This window comes from Hylobates moloch, unplaced genomic scaffold (genome assembly GCF_009828535.3).
Source record: "Hylobates moloch isolate HMO894 unplaced genomic scaffold, HMol_V3 SCAFFOLD_5, whole genome shotgun sequence".
Classification (NCBI taxonomy): domain Eukaryota; kingdom Metazoa; phylum Chordata; class Mammalia; order Primates; family Hylobatidae; genus Hylobates; species Hylobates moloch.
This window is the reverse complement of record NW_026652280.1, coordinates 96,639,673-96,656,697: the sequence shown is the minus strand read 5'-3', so window position 1 is coordinate 96,656,697 and position 17,025 is coordinate 96,639,673. Positions and strand designations below refer to the sequence as shown.

The following is a 17,025-nucleotide window of genomic DNA, read 5'->3' as shown; positions in this document are numbered from 1 at the left end:
ATACAGATCCTGGAGACTTCTAAAAAGCCTCCTGGAAGAGCAAAATTTCCCTGTTACTTATCTTTTCCATGTCTATCCTCTTTCCCTATTGCTGCAGCTACTTGTTCTATTATTTTTAAAAAGAATGGTAAACTGCTGTATACAGGCTGTGGATGGTAAGTGGATGGCCAATTTACATCAATGCCCCTACCATCCTTGTGACAGCTGAAGCAGTATAGATTGACTCTCTTGCTTTTAACACAGGTTGGCCTCCTCCTCGCACTCTAGCAGCTAGGCTCCTGCTAGTCTCTTTGGTGATCTGACATGCTAGTGGGGCCGGGAAGCAGAATAGAAGAGGCATGACAGACAAGAAAGTTCTGAGAATTGCTACTGCTAATTTCCCCAACTCCCTTTCTGGAAATGCGTCCCCTGTCATTTGGCATTCCATATAAATAAATCGTTTCCTGATACTAGAGAGAGATCTTCTCTACTTTTAGCTCATTTAATTCCCAAACTCATTTCAGCAAACGTGAACTGATTATGTACATGATGTGTTACAGAATTTTAGACCCCAAGAGGTTCCACCAAAATTAATAACAGTAACAGTCCACTATATGTCTTGAGCATGTTACTATTTAAAATATTTTTACAGAGATAAATCCTCTTGAAATCTAAAATACCCTGAAATAAATAGGTCAGGGATCACTATTATTTAAATGTTAAAACTAAAGCTCACAGAAGTTTAATGACTTGCTTAAGGTCATATACGTAGTGATAGAGCTGGGAGTTAACCTCAGGTACTCCACTGTATTCTCTGTCCCCATTAAATATATAATTTTGTGTAATTTACTTGATGTTCAAAAAACTAAATTATGCAAACTTCTTTTCCCCAAAGTTTAATGAAAGCTTACCAGTTTTCAATGAGTCCTAGGAGTTAATGGTTCTTTCCTCCATGAATCCTCCAGCCCTCATGTGATTGTGGCATCATGGAAAGACTAGGGGACAAGGAGATTTAAGGACTGTATTTTATACCTTTTTCTGACACTAAGTTGTGCCATTTTGGATGATCCACTTAATTTGCTGGCCTTCAGCTTCCTCTATAATTATGTGGTTGGATTAGATCAGTGATTGCTCAAACTGATTGTCAACATTTGTGGTTCAGAAAATCTGAAAGTGAAGCCTGGCCATTCGCATTTCTAAAAATCTCCCAGAAAATTCAGATGATGGCTAAGATTTAGGAACAGCTGGGCTGGATGATAACTAAGCTCATTTCTAATCCTGAGGCTATTTGATACTCATTTTTAACAATTCCCTAACATGTATTATCTCATTTATCATCAACAATTCTACTTAATAAATATGAACTTCTTTTTACATGAGAAACATGATACACAGAGTTGCGATAACTAGTCCAAGTACACAGAGATAATTATTATGAATCTTTAGGCAGAAATTCATTATGTCTGGTCCCAGAGCCATGTCTTTATTGACCATGATCTCATACCTAGTTCACAGGCTTTCATCCTAATCACTAAACTTAATAAAATTTCTAAAGGAAATACAGTATTCAATAAGTAAATGTAATTACAAATTATCTTACATTATGTGGTGAAAGAGTTTATTCCTCGAGTCATCAAGATTGATTTATTTTTTAAAAATTTGAGTAGGAACTCTTTGTCAGGCAACCTGTTAGGTGCAGAGCATCCACTTAGTGGCTATCACATGAATGGTCTTGGCTTTGGAGGCTTCGGAGTCTAATGAATCATTATTGCTGCTATTAAAGAGAATGTCATTACCCATAAAATTTACTGTTTTTCTTGTCATGAGATGGGATAATCCCTATGGACTCATTGTTCCCAGGCCATTTTATTTCCTCTAAGTCTTCTGAAGTTTTTTGTGTGTGTTTGAAACCTCTTTAGTTGGTACCCTTTTTTATTCTCTTCTCTCTCTCAACCCTGCACATTGATTCTTTTCACAAAGATATCCTTAACCTTTACGAATGAACCTTAGACATAATTATTTTTAATATTGTTGCCTCCAGCTTCTCAACCTGGTTTGGAATTACTGCACTCTTCAAGAAAGATTCCTCACACTAATATCTCTGGCACTGATTTTAGGACCAATATTGGCCCTTATTTTGGTATGATTTTTTTCTTTTTGTTTCTCTTGCTATTAATATGGTTTTGTTTGTCCCACATCTCTCATTAGACTAAGTAGGGGTCCACAGATAGCAGAAATGTTTTCTCATCTTTCTGATTGCCGGAACACAGAATATAATTCTGCAGATTATCTGTCAACTATCCAAGCTTTGTTCTTGATTTAGGAACAGCTGGGCTGGATGATCGCTAAGATCATTTCTAGTCCTGAAGCTATTTAATACTCATTTTTAACAATTCCCTAACATGTATTATCTCATTTGTCATCAACAATTGTATTTAATAAATATGAACTTCTTTTTACATGAGAAAAGTAGGTGCACCAATTGATTGACAGGTTGGGCTGGCTGAGAGAATCAGTGGATCAAGGCCTGTGGGAAGAAAGGAGATAGAGTGAGAAGGGGAAGCCTTTGATGTCAATAATAAGCAGTGCATGTATCAGCCCAAGAAAATAGAAGGAGAAGGAGTAAAGAATGGAAAATTTGCCACCCAAGTGGAAGCAGAACTCAAATGAGCCAGGCTAAAATAATAAGTCTGTCCAGATCCTTCATTACTTTATTTTCAGGTACCCCCCTTAACTTCTTCTTAGTCCCAGCCCTAGTTCAGTATAAGGCTCTCTCCTATTAGTATGATGTTGTTACTTTTTCCTTAAGGTCATCTGTGTAAAAGAATAGCCATTTTTCCTCATTTGCTCTGAACCCGAAGTTACCTTGGAAGACATCCAGTTCTGTCTTTAGGTCTTTGAAGAATCACCACACTGTCTTCCACAATGGCTGAACTAATTTACACTCCCATCTATAGTGTGTAAGCATTCCCTTTTCTCTACAGCCTCGCCACCATCTGTTATTTTTTGACATTTTAATAATAGCCATTCTAACTGGTGTGAGATGGTATCTGTTCATGTTCTTTGCCTACTTCTTAATGGGGCTATTTGTTTTCTGTTGTAAATTTGTTTAAGTTCCTTATAGATGTCGGATATTAGACCTTTGTCAGATGCATATATACCCAAAGAATATAAATCATTCTATTATAAAGACACATACACGTGTATGTTCATTGAAGCACTATTCACAATAGTAAATACATGGAATCAACCTAAATGCCCATCAATGCTAGACTTGGTGAAGAAAATGTGGTACATACACACCATGAAATACTATGCAGCCATAAAAAGAAATGAGATCATATTCTTTGCAGGGACATGGATGGAGCTGGAGGCCATTATCCTTAGCAAACTAACACAGGAACAGAAAACTGAGTACTGCATGTTCTCACTTATAAGTGGGAGCTAAATGATGAGAACACACGGACGCGTGGAGGGGAACAACACACATTGGAACGTTTCACAAAGTTGAGGGTGAGAGGAGGGAGAGGAGCAGGAAAAATAACTAATGGGTGCTAGGCTTAATCCCTGGGTCATGAAACAATCTGTACAACAAACCTCTATGACACAAGTTTACCTATGTAACAAACCCGCACATGTACCCCTGAACTTAGAATAAAAGTTAAAAAAAAGACATCTATTTTTTTCTACACCTAAATATATGAACTCCTCATCAGCATATGACAAAAAAGGTAATTTAGCCTCTGCTTGAACATTTAACTAAGGTGGCCTTCCCAGTGTTAACTAGTTCCAATAACGAGAAAGCTTCTCTTTATTAGAGTAGACTTAAGGTCTCACTAAGACTGAGAACTTCAAAATCCTACTGTCCAAACATGAATCATGGCTTTTCCGCTAACCTGCTATACAACTTTGAAAACTGACACAGGTGTTCTGAGTCTTAATATTCCTATCTATAATATGGGAGTTTCATAGATTGTAAAGACTATATATATAAAATATATATTACATATATAATCACATATACATATAAACGTACTGAGCACAGTGCCTATAATGTTTAGCAGTTACTTTTACTATTGTTATGAGACAAAAATTACTTATAGGGCCAACATGTTGGAAACCTCCGGAGGATGCTATTAAATCTTTAGTTTCTGCTTTCTGAAATCCTAGTAGCAATAGCTGAGTTCTCCAAATTTCAGAAAGTGACTTTCTTAGGGCCAAGAACTGAAACTGTTATATAATATTTTGACACAAACAAAACAGCAATTTACCATTTCACGGTAGAAAATGCCGTGGCTCATGCCTGTAACATCAGCTACTTAGGAGGCTGAGGAGGGAGGATTGCTTGAGGCCAGGAGTTTGAGGCTCCAGTGATTCTATGATTGCACCAGTACACTCCAACCTGGGCAACAGAGCAAGACTCCAACTCCGAAAAAAAAAATAGAAAGAAATACAGCCCCATTTATGATGCAGCATTGTTCCTTCATGTTAGAAATTTACTAACTTTCCTAAGACACAGTTATTTTTATTTTGGACTTGGAAAATTATCAGTCTTGTAATTGAATGCTTTAGCAAAAGAGTTAAAAAGCAGAATATGGGGTTAAACAATGCTTCTCTAAAACTGGGGTAGAGACCATCATTCTCTCAGTTTAAATCATTTTCTTTAAACAGGGAGTGAAGTCCCAAGGAACAAAGCACCCTGGCAGCCACTCAGCCACTGCATTTTTGTTTCTAAACCCATAACCTGGTTGTTATGTTTTAAACTATTACTTTCATATCTTAGTCCTTTGCCTTTCCTTCCCTGGGCCTTTTAAAGATTAGAGAAACACAGCCTGGAAGGATGAACACTTTTCTTAATTCAGAGTCCCTGACTCTGACTTACTCTATAGTTTTGGCAAGTTGTTTCATCTACCGAGTTCTAAATTTCTAATATTTCAGAATAGATATAATAGTTGTAGCTGGGTACGAGTGGCTCACGCCTGTAATCCCAGCAGTTTGGGAGGCAGAGGCAGGCAGATCACGAGGTCAGGAGATCAAGATCGAGACCATCCTGGCTAACACAGTGAAACCCCATCTCCACTAAAAATATAAAAAATTAGCCGGGCGTGGTGGCGGGCACCTGTAGTCCCAGCTACTCGGGAGGCCGAAGCAGGAGAATGGCATGAACCCAGGAGGCGGAGCTTGCAGTGAGCCGAGATCGCGCCACTGCACTCCAGCCTGGGTGACAGAGCGAGACTCCATCTGAAAAAAAAAGAAAAAAAAAAAGTTGCTATGCATACTTTCATAAAAATGGCTAACTGACATGTTCTTCAGTTTTCAGTTTAAATGCAACTTTCTCAAGAAGAGAATGCATGTTTATCTTAATACTACTTCCCACAATTATAATTAATTATAACTAATTATAAATTAATTATGATTTTAATATTTATATTCTCAACTCTTTTAAAACACCCTAAAGGTAGGACCTGGACATATATATGTCTTGTTCATTGCTTTTGTAGGGTTGACACTGCATCTGATATATAGTAAGAGCTAAATAAACGTGTTAAATTGAATGCATGGATGGATGAATACCTTTAAAAGTGTGGTATTAAAAATATTTTGTAATCTTCTTAGGAAGTTCTATAGAATTCAAAGATTTCTTGTAGTTAATATTTGATCCTCCATTCATGGAAGGATACATAAAGAATACATAATATTAGCTATTAATTAAATCCCCAGATCTCTCATATGCTACATTTTAGAATTATTTTTCACATGTTTCGGGAAATAATTAGCTTACAATTAAATAAAGAAATGGTTCCATGTAAAAAGTAAATCCTATTTCTTGCCACTGACTCAACTCCTATATTTTCATACATTATACTGGCCATAGATATTAGGACCACTAAGACAGGTATGTGAAACTTGTCAGAACAGAACTGTGACAAACTATACTTTTCAAGTATAGTATACTTGTATACTATACAAGTATTCCTTCTGGCTGGTTTACTCCTTTCCTTTGGGGAAAATACCTGGAAAGTATTTTTATTTATTTATGTTTTACTAGATATTGTTCTAAGACTCAGAGTAATGATGAGAGGTCTTCGCAGAATAAAATAAATAAAAATAAGTCCTTATTTATTTACTATCACCTACATATCAGACACTGTGCACTGTGGTTTACAAATCTTAACTCTAATATTCAAAACACTCTTCAAGAAAATATCGTTATCAAATAATGAAATTAAGACTCAGAGATGCTAAGTTACTTTCTAAAGATTAAGTAATTAGCAAGTGACTGAATAAAATATGATTTAAATCCAGATATATGTGAGTTCAAAAAACATGCTTTTTTCTGCTGTACCAGCCTTCTCCACATGAAATGATTGCAAGTGGTACAAAAACATCATGAATTTCATGTTCTAAATTTTATTTAGCACATTTTGTTTAGGACATGACTGACTATATTTATATTGTCAAGTAAATTTGAAAAATGCCTATATATATATATTATATATATATTAGGTAAGACACAGATTTTTAAAAAATCCTAAGTGTGATACATAAACACCTGAGTTTTGAAAATCACTGCGCCACATCATGTTGAAGGGATGTGTACTTTCCCTAGTCTCTGGTCTCAAGCCGAATGTGGCTCCAGCAGACAGTATGAAGGTCGCTATAACACTAAAAGTCAGTCAGCACTTGCTGCAGCTCCACCATCCCACGTAGAAAAGCACTGAATTTTTGGTTTCTCGCCTCTGGCCACTGTTGATCCCTCGGGCCACCATATCCTCAAGCCCAGCCTTGGCCTACTCCCAGCCCCAACTCATGCCAATATCCCAATTCTCTTTAGCTGCCTCCTCATAGCCTCCTTCACCTCCATGTTGCGCAAGCTGTAGATGAAGGGGTTGAGGAAGGGCGTGAGCACTGAGTAGACCACTGCCAGGGCCTGGTCATAGTCCAGTGAGTAGCTCTTCTTCAGCCGCACATACATGAAGAGGATGCTTCCATAGAAGATGAGAACCACAGTGAGGTGGGAGGCACACGTGGAGAAGGCCTTCCTCTTGCCGGCAGCTGAGGGAATTCTGAGCACTGTGCAGATGATCTGCACGTAGGAGCAGAGGATCAGCAGGAAGGTGGCTAGGATCTTGCAGGAATTTATAACAAAATCTACTAGGACATTTATAGACGTATCAGTACAAGCCAAACTCAGCACAGGAGGGAAGTCACAAAAGATGTGCTGAATGCGATTGCGGCCACAAAATGGGAGGCGTGAAATCAAGGAAATTTCAACTACTGGCCCAGCCAAGCCTCCCAACCAACAGCCAATGGCAATCTCTGCACAGAGTGTTGGGGTCATGAGGGTTGGGTAGTGGAGGGGCCGGCAGATGGCTAAATACCTATCGTAGGCCATAGCTGTCAGGAGATAGCACTCAGTCGCTCCAAGAGAGTGAAAGAAATAGATCTGCAGGAGACACCCAGAGAAGGAAATGGTCTTTTTCTCACTGAGCAAATTTGCCAGCATCTTAGGGATGGTGGCAGCTGTATAGCCAAGCTCTGAGAAGGAGAGAATGCTGACAAAGTGGTACATGGGTGTGTGAAGCCGGGAGTCCAGGCAGACCACCAGGAATATCAGCAGGTTTCCCAACACAGTCGTGAGGTAAATGAGAAGCAACAAGAGAAAGAGATAAATCTGGACACCCTGGAGAAGGGGGAAGCCCAGGATGATGAATTCTGTTACCTGGCTCCAGTTCCCTGTGTCCATTGTTCATCATTCATGTCCCTAGATGTGAAGTGTGGAAGGATAGGAAAGAAAATTGAACTGTAGAGGTTCTAACAAGAAGGCAACCCTCAAATTTCTATTGCCCTCCCTACACTCACCTCCAGAGTAGATCCCTCTCAGTAAATGCTTTGAGAGGTCAACATTTCAATTCCATTTCTCCCTGCCCTTCCTGTCAACAGCCTCCTTCAGACTATTCACCTTTATGTTTAGTCTTCCCTGATTAACACATCTCATTTTTGGCCTTCCTAATCCATCCTGTAACCCAGTTGACTTTCTCAATAGAATCTATATAGATTTTAGAAATTTAAGTATTTCTAATCCAAGGTATATATTAACATTTATACATATTGTTTGTCTAAGGTACAAATCATCATTTATACTGATAATATATTGATACTGTACTGGACCAAATATATATAATTTGAATATTATTTTCTAATTTCTCATTTTAATTTGTTTTCTTCTTCAACTTTCTGGCTACCAAAGAATCAATTGTTTTCCCTTCTGCTCCCTCCTATTCCTTTATGAGAACTCAGGTCTGCTAGTATCTTTCAGGGGCATATAGGTCTGAATTTAGACCTCTTTTGGACACCGGTGAGAGCTCCAGCCAGAAATAAGAAGGTTGGAGTAAATAAAAAAGCCAAAGAAAGACAGGAGGCAAATCTATCTTTCTGCATTTCAACTTCAGACTGTGGCCACTTTATCACCATGCCCCACCCTTTTAATGTCACAGTGCCCATGGTCAGTGCTTAATCTTTTTTTTCTCTTCTATATAAACTCAACTCCTCTGCTAATACCATCCAATACCAGAGCTTTAAACACTATAAATTTGTTGAAGACATCTAAATCCATATCTCAGGCAATATTTTTCTCCCCTACTCCAGACTCATATATTTCACTGCCTACTCACATCTCCTCTTCGGAGTCTAAGAGCCATCTCAAACTGAACTCCTGGGGGCTCTACCCCTAGTCTTCCCCATCACAAATGATGGCAATTGCAATCTTCTAACTGACAAGCTAAACTCCAGCAGTCAACCTTGTTTCTATCTTTCTCTCATATACCCAGGAACTGATTATGTTTTACCACCTCGGTCCAAGTCACTTTTATCTCACCTCTCTTACTGTAATTGACTCCTAACAGATCTCCCTACTTGCATTTGTCCGCTTGTAGCCTCATCTCAACACACCAAGTGATCCTGTTACATTCTAAATTAGGTTTCTGCGTTTCCACTGATCAAATGTGTTTAGTGACATGTCATTTAACAACCTTTGCTGTAGTTGTTTCCTTGTTCTAGTATCTCTTTCACCACTTGGATAGCTCTTTCATTTATATCATCTTTGCTCAAATTTCACCAGCTCAACTACCTGGGCCACCCTATATAACTGCAGTGTGCCTCCATCCTTACATCTATATTCTGTACTGCTATTGCCTTTCTCTACTTAATTTTTAACTTTTTTTCCAGAGGACTTATCATGTTCTAACCTATAAAATATACTTATTTCTTATTCCTATTGTTTATTGGTTCTCTCCTCTTTGAGAGTATTAAGTTCCTTAAGGGCAAACATTTTTTTCTTTTCTATTTTGTTTACTGGTGTATGTCAAGTGCCTAGAGCCATGTCTGAAATATAGTTACAACTCAATAAATATTTATGTGATTAATATGCAAATCTATTAAGATAACTGCTAATTTGCATATGCAATCGGAGTTACGAGCCATGGGCTGGATATGCAGATAAATCAGGAAAATTTCATAGAACACATAATTTATTTTATTATTTTTGGAGACAGCGTCTCACTCTATCACCCAGGCTGGGGTGCAGTGGCAGGATCTCTGCTCACTGTAGCCTTGACTTCCTGGGTTCAAGCAATCCTCCCACCTCCGCCCAGCAAGTAGCTGGGACTACAAGCATGCACCACCACACCTGGCTAATTTTTGTGTTTTTGGTAGAGACGGAGTTTAGCCATGTTGCTCAGGCTGGTCTTGAACTCCTGGGCTCAAGTGATCCACCTGCTTTGGCCTCTAAAAGTGCTGGGATTACAGGCATAAGCCACCGTGCCTTGCCAGAAGATATAATTTTTATTTGAAGTGAAGAAAATGTCAGAATTTTTTAGATGGAAAAATGAAAAATAAAAGTATTGGAAACAAAAGGGAGTGCTTGTACAAAGGCAGAGTTATGAAAGACACCGAGTCTTCTCTTTCTGCCTTCCAGTCTTCTTATCACTTCTTCCCTCTCCAGGATCCTGAAATTCATCCAAACTAACTTTCTTTACTCTGATTTTTCTTGGCATTTTTCTAAACCTAGGGAGTATGTCCATCCCATATACAAAAGCCTTTCTCAATCCAAGATTTAATATAGGATGTTTCTCTACTAAGATTCCAGAGACCTACTTCTGGGCCAAACTTTTATATGGGTGATTTTGCTTCAGCATAATTACTTTATTGTCCAAAATTTCTTTGTCTTAGTTTTTCTCACTGCATATCCATGCCTATCCACTGCCCAATTCTGCCTTCTGTTTCCTTCAAGTCTTGGATGCATACCTGCCTTCTATAAAGGATTATCCCTAAATTTCTACTTCTTCTCAGACCCTTATTTTCTAGATGTTCTATATTCCTTCCCTTCTAAATATAAATAAAAGGTTCTATTCTAGAGCTGCTTCTTTCCTTCTCTGGCCTCCAGTCCCACTCACAGATGAGTTGTCTAGACTCTGAGCCCTTAACTAAATTTTCAGATCTACATGGATGGCTGGTCAGAAGATTGAATATGAGAAGCCAGTACCTTGTCCTCTCCTTTCTCAGAAGGTAAAGTTTCCACATAACTTCAAAGACTTATTATCACACTATACATTGTGTCATCACTCATTAATGACCTGCTGTTGTTCACTCCCTCCATACTCTGCCTAAGCAATCAGCCATCAGGATCAGATCAAGTATAATTTGCCACGGAAAACTAGCACCCCCAACTCCCTCATCTTCCAAGCACACAATTCTCAGAGGTTTGGACCATTTCCTTCTCTTCTTCACACCCCCTTTAAGATGGCAAAAAATACTGATGGTTTTCCCTTTTTAAAAAATTTATTTTATTATTTCTAATTATGATTGTAACTTCTAGTACTGATAAACCTTAAGTTAGTGTTGAGAAAAGCTTTAGAAACTATCATTTTCCAGTGGCCCCCGTAATTTTGGATTTCAATGGATTGCTAGAATATCTTAAATGTATTATATATTTCCAACAGTTCATAAAAAGAAAAGACCTTTAAATATCACAAAAAGGAAGGCTAAAATAGAAGGATAAATCATGTGTATCAAACTTCATGTTGTACTTATGTTTCTAATTTTGATTCAGCCCAGCAAAAACTCATATCTTCTCACTCATAGAGGAATCCATATCCCCACAAATGGGCATCAACCCTCTGCCTGGATTTACAGCACTGGAAGCTTCCTGACCCATAAGACAGTTCTCTCCATTTTTGAAATGTTTTAGTTTACAACTGTCCTTTCCAATGACCAGAAACCTGGCTTTCACCATTATTCCTTGTTTTGCTCTGTGAAACAACCTTATTGCTCTGGTCCAGAGTCATGTTTTCTAACTTTCTTTTCGTCACCATTATAGCAATTTCAGTGTTTGCCAAGTGGGTTTCTGTATTTAGCCTAGACTCCTTTGTTTGCAGTGTACCCTCACTAGAAATATGCTTTATCTTTTGTCAATCTGAAGACACTTGAACCATTTTCTACCTCAAGTCTGTCATTTTTTTTCCCTGACCATCTAAGTTAAATACTGTTCTTTCACACTTCTAAATTCTCAGTAGTACTTTCTCACTGTCCCTCCAATTATATCCTGTAATGCACTGCAATTATTTTCCAGGCATATGTCTTATCACTCCAAGGCAACTCTCTGTGAGCTTTTTGAAATTAATGAGGAAACTTCATACCATGTCCTACCTCCTAGAGTACTTAGCACAATGCCTGATGTATCAGAGTTATGGTGGGTAATGAAAAAGAGGGCAATTGAGATGACTTGTGCAGCTCTTTAGCTCATCAGTTACTCATCTACTCCTATTCCTGATATGGGAATCAGGGCTCTCATAAAACCTACCACATATACAAATTTACATTTATCTTACTTAGATCCATTGAAATCATAGTTTATTCCCCTAATTCTAGAAAACTTTTAGAATATGCGCCTTGCATTCTTTTCTTCAGATACCACAGCTGCACTATTCATAGTTCATAATTGTTTAGGCATAGGGCCAAAGATCTGGGGGTAAGAAGGGAGATGCAATTTTAGAGATTATCACACTCAATGTCTTCATTTAAAATAAGAAACAAACAAACAAATAACAACAACAACAAAAACTGGGATCCAGAAAAGGGAGAAGACTAGTTCCAGTTTACATAGTTAGTTAAAAATATAGCCAATTTACTAGTTTTGAAGCCAGACTCTTCACTATAGCATTTGAAAAGCAGAATATCTGTTTTTAAAAATAGTTTCTGTGTTTCAATTATGTGTTTTATGGACCCTGATTATCCAAAAGCCTCTCCCTATTTCTGAATCCTCTAGGTCTCTTAGTGATCAAACTAAGAAGGAATGTGAAGATGAAAATGCCTGCTTGATAAAGTCTTACCTAGAGATTGTTGGCGGGGAGCGCTCTGCTAGAGCTTGACTCTGGAAGCCCAGCCACTGCTCAGAGTCCGAAGTTTGAAGAGAACTTCCTGCTTACTTCCTATGTCTCATTTGCAGTATTATACCCAGCCACTCCCGAGGCCTGGAGGGGTTGAAGTTTATCACTTTGATGGAACCTGTGGGAATAAGTTAAACCATGAAACAAATTCTTCTCCCATAAAACCTGGATTCTTGATAGGGTCCTTATAGAGGCAGAAGCCCATGGGCCTTCTGAGCAGACCTCCTGGGGTCACTGAAGTGCTCTCTCAGGAAAGGAACTGACATACAGCAAGTTCATTAGCCAGTAGTCCTTCATTACCTATTACTACAACAATAACTACCAGTCCAAGTTGAGATAGAACATGTCCAAGGCAATTACTTACTGTAGTAAATAACAATAACTGGTGTGAAAACTAGGTTCAGATGGATTCCTGTATTGCATGACTTGGGAGTAAGCATACAACTTTCAATTATGATAGGATCTTTATAAAATTTGACTGACCTTCTTTGATCCTGAAAGGGTGAAGACAGGGAGACACTGGGGACATAAATACCATCAAGGCCGACTCCTAATCTTGTCTGTTGCTCATGTTAATTAATAGCAGTTATATGTTGTCTTACACACTGCAGTCTCCTCTCTACTTTAGTGTTATCTGCTCTGTAAAGAGTGCTGCTTCAGAATCTTGGATTCAATCCCAGCCATTCTTCCAAATACTTATGAGACATTAGGCACCTCATTGAGCCTTGGTTGGCAATATTGCCAGAAGTGTGGATTTTAAATACTCTTGCCGCAAAATAAAAATGATAAGTACTATATGTGAGGTGATAAATATGTTAATTAGCCTAATTTGATCATTCTACTCTGCATACATGTATCAAAACATCACATATATAATTATTATTTGTTAGATGAAAAATTTTAAAAGTATAAGGAAGACTCACTTTCCTCATATAAAATTAATAATCAAATGTGATAATGTAAAAAAAAGTACTTACAAACTATAATATGAACTATGAGAAGAATTAAATAATTTTTGTCACTTTCTCCATCCCACCCACACTTTCAATATTCTTCTTCCAAGTTTATATTTTTCTATCTCCTAATTTATTTCTGGAAGATTTTTCTTCCAAACTGAGTTGCAAGTATTTAATATTTTGTTTGTGGTGAATAGATTTTTAACTAATAACTTAATTTTTGTGTCAAAGTATTATTTTGTTTTTTGACTAGTATACATAGAGTTTAAGTAATAATTTTATTCACTTAATGACTAGAGGTTTATTCAGGTTTTCTAAATCCCTATAAGGCAATTAAGAGTTAAATAACCACTACCTTTTAAATAAAATTTTCCACCTCTGTCAGTTTCATTTCAATTACTTCTTTTCTGTGAACTAGAATATCCTCTATTCCTAAAATATGTCCATCAATTCTGCTACCCTCCCTTCCAAATGATATTCTGTATCTACTTGTGTTGGGGTAAATGTTTAACAACCGATTTTCCTCTAACAAAGATTCTCTACTTCATTGAACTCTAGTTCTCTTTTTGACTAAACCTCAATCTTGGCTTACAAAATCTATAGACTGTCAGCAAAAATGATTTCATCCACCCTCCCCACCTTCCCTCCCCCACCACATGTATTAAAAGACTTAAATAAACACTAACATAGTTTCTAAGAGCTCAAGGCCATAGACGATCCTAGCACCTCTTTAAGTGCCTGCCTGAGAAAATTCAAGGCTACCAAAATAATTTATGTCTGTGTGTGTGTGTGTGTGTGTGTATTTGTATATTTGTATATTACTGATTAAATCTATCCTTACCACTTTAGTGCCTGCATTGTTTAGCTTTGACATAGCCTGCTGTTTCTAAAAAGGTCCTGATTTATAACATTTGCTGATTGGCATAGTGCTAATACTCCCACTGTATCTGATTCCAAGCTATTGGTTCCACAGAATTTCTAATAAGTTGTCAATCATTTCCCAAAAACTATGAGCAGACTTCAGCACATAACTGCCTGCCTTTTTTATGGTATTACATTTCTTGAACCTGCAGCTCCATTGACTTCCTCAGTTCTCACTAACTTCTCACCCTCTTGCAATGTCTTTTACCGCCACTGTTTACAGAAAATGACTGTATATAGCAAAAATAGTAGCAATGTACTGTGTGTTTATTTTACAAAAATATATGATAAAGTAGTGTGGGTGACAGCAGGGAGGATTTGGAGTAAAGGACATACATATATATGCAAAGGTTCTCTACCCAGTTCATAAATCAGCTGAGACAAAACACACAACAAATCAAGAAAAGCAGATTTGTTACTCATAGACACACAGCAATGAGAAACAGAAGCTGGGGTTCATCACAAGCCCATTCCCACAGCTCAGGAAAGCTGCCCAGGCTGAATGAACTCTCACTACACATGCCCCACATTGCACCACAGCAGAGGGACCCAAAAAGCACTAGTCTTTGGAAAACACCTAGACAGTTAATTATAAACATACATTTCTCATGTGACCTAGCAATCCTATGCTTACACATTTTCCCAAATGACATGAAAATTTATGTTTACACATAACCATATCATGTTAAAAATGAATGTTATCTAGAGATGGCTTACATGCCCACCAAAGTTTGTGAGTAAAAAAAAAAAAAAAACAATGCAGATCCAGAAAAGTTAACCTAGTATGATGCACAGTAGCTAAGTAAGCACTAGTTACCAGTATTATCCAAGGAAATTCAAAAGGCAGATGTGAGACAAGTTGAGGTGGGATGTGCAGAAAACTGGTGAGTACAACTAGGGAAGACTGATGCATTCTATAGAAGAGTGGGCTTCAGTAATGATTAGAATCCGTATGTCATTGTTAAAGGCCAAATATGTTATTGACCAGATGTGGGTAAGATTTATTACATGTTTCATTCATTACGATAGCATTGAATACTCATCCTATTTAGGTGCTGTGCTAGATTCTGGACATACAACAAATAAAAAATCTGAAATAATTTAAGATCAAATCTAGTTTATAGATACTTGTAGGAAAGAATGACCAACTGTATCTATCTATATATACATAAATGTCCACAAACACATAAATTGCCATACATATTTTGAAAAGAAGCAAAACATACTTCAGAGATAAAAATGGGTGACATAAATTAGACTGAGTGTTCAGAAGTCCTCTCAAAGCTAGCGTCACTGGAAATTGATATTTGGAAAGAAAATCACACAGTTAGGAGGAGTGAACCAAATGAAATGTTGGGGAAAAAACAGGGTGAAGATCCTGAAGCCAGAAAAATCCATAATGTATTTGAAGACCTGAAAGAGTAATCATGTAGCTAGGGAAGAGGGAGCTGAGGGAGAAGAGGTATGACTCTATGTTGAAGAGGAAGGCAGGGAAGAATTTTGTTTATAGCCTTATAAAGTATGGTGAGGCTTTGAATTTTATCTTAAAGGCAATTGAGAATTTCTCATGTTTTTATGAAGTGATATATACAATTCAGATTTCAAATACATTACTTTATATTTTATGTGGAAAATATATTAGAATAGAATGAGAGTAGGAGAAAGGAGCATGGGTAGAATATTATTATATTAATCCAGTTGATAGATGTTGGCAATTTACACCAGGGTAGAAACACTACAGAGAATAAGAAATAAATTGATTTAAGAATATATTTTGTGAAAAGATTGGCATACATTAATAATTGATTGGAATTATGGGTGTAAGAAAAGGAAGCAAAATAGAATATTTAAAATTTTCTAGAAGAAACACAGGGAAACAAAAGCATCAAGCTTTCATGGTTAGAAATTTTAAGAAATCAATTTTGACATGTTAAGTTTTAAATTATTGAGAATTCCAATCCAGGCAGTGTTGATAAGTAGGAAGTTGAATATATAAATCTCAATCTCAGAGAAAAATTGTGGTTTGGAGATAAAAATTTAAAAGCCCTTGTGATAGACAGAGATCATATTTAAATCCATAAGAATAACTCTGAGTATCTAGGGAGATAGCACGGCAGGACAACGAAGGCTGGGAAAGACTCACTAGAAAGATAAGAAGAAAATTGGGAGGTAATGATGTCATGAGAGTTAGGGAGAGTTAAGGAGTAAAATGTTAGGAGAATCGAGGCATAAAAACTGGTCATGTGTGTCAAGAGTTCGGGGGAGAGGAAGGAAAAGAAGTTTCTCATGGATTTGGCAGCATGGAGGTCAATAATGGCCTTCACAAAATATTAATTGGAAGGTCTGAGCCAAAATAAGATTGGAATGGGTTGAGAAGTGGATATGAAGTAAAGAAGAGGAGATATGGTGTGTTGAGAAGTTTGATTGGGAAAAGGAACAGAGAAATCTATCTCTAGCTGGATGGAAATGTGTGGGCCTAGGAAATATACATGCTTTTTTTTAAAAAAAAGAATGTAGATACTAAAATATTCTTAAATGCTGACATAAGTGATCGAGTAAAAAATGGAAGAAGTAAAGATGTAGAAAATGAGAAAATCATAAAGAAATGAAGTCTTTGAAGAAGTGAAAGGGAATGAAATTCGGAGCATGTGTGATGATGGGAAGATTATTCAAGGAACTTTTATGAATTGAACATTGAGGTGAGAAAGGACATAGGAAGAAAG

The 17,025-nt window shown here is 37.2% G+C and overlaps 1 protein-coding gene across 1 annotated transcript; it reads right to left on the bottom strand.

The window, feature by feature from the left end:
- Positions 1-6,787: 6,787 nt before the first annotated feature.
- LOC116468276 (olfactory receptor 6N1) lies at positions 6,788-7,726 on the bottom strand. The gene has a single exon (XM_032151893.2). The coding sequence runs from the start codon at positions 7,724-7,726 to the stop codon at positions 6,788-6,790; it is 939 nt and encodes a 312-aa protein (XP_032007784.1).
- Positions 7,727-17,025: the final 9,299 nt, after the last annotated feature.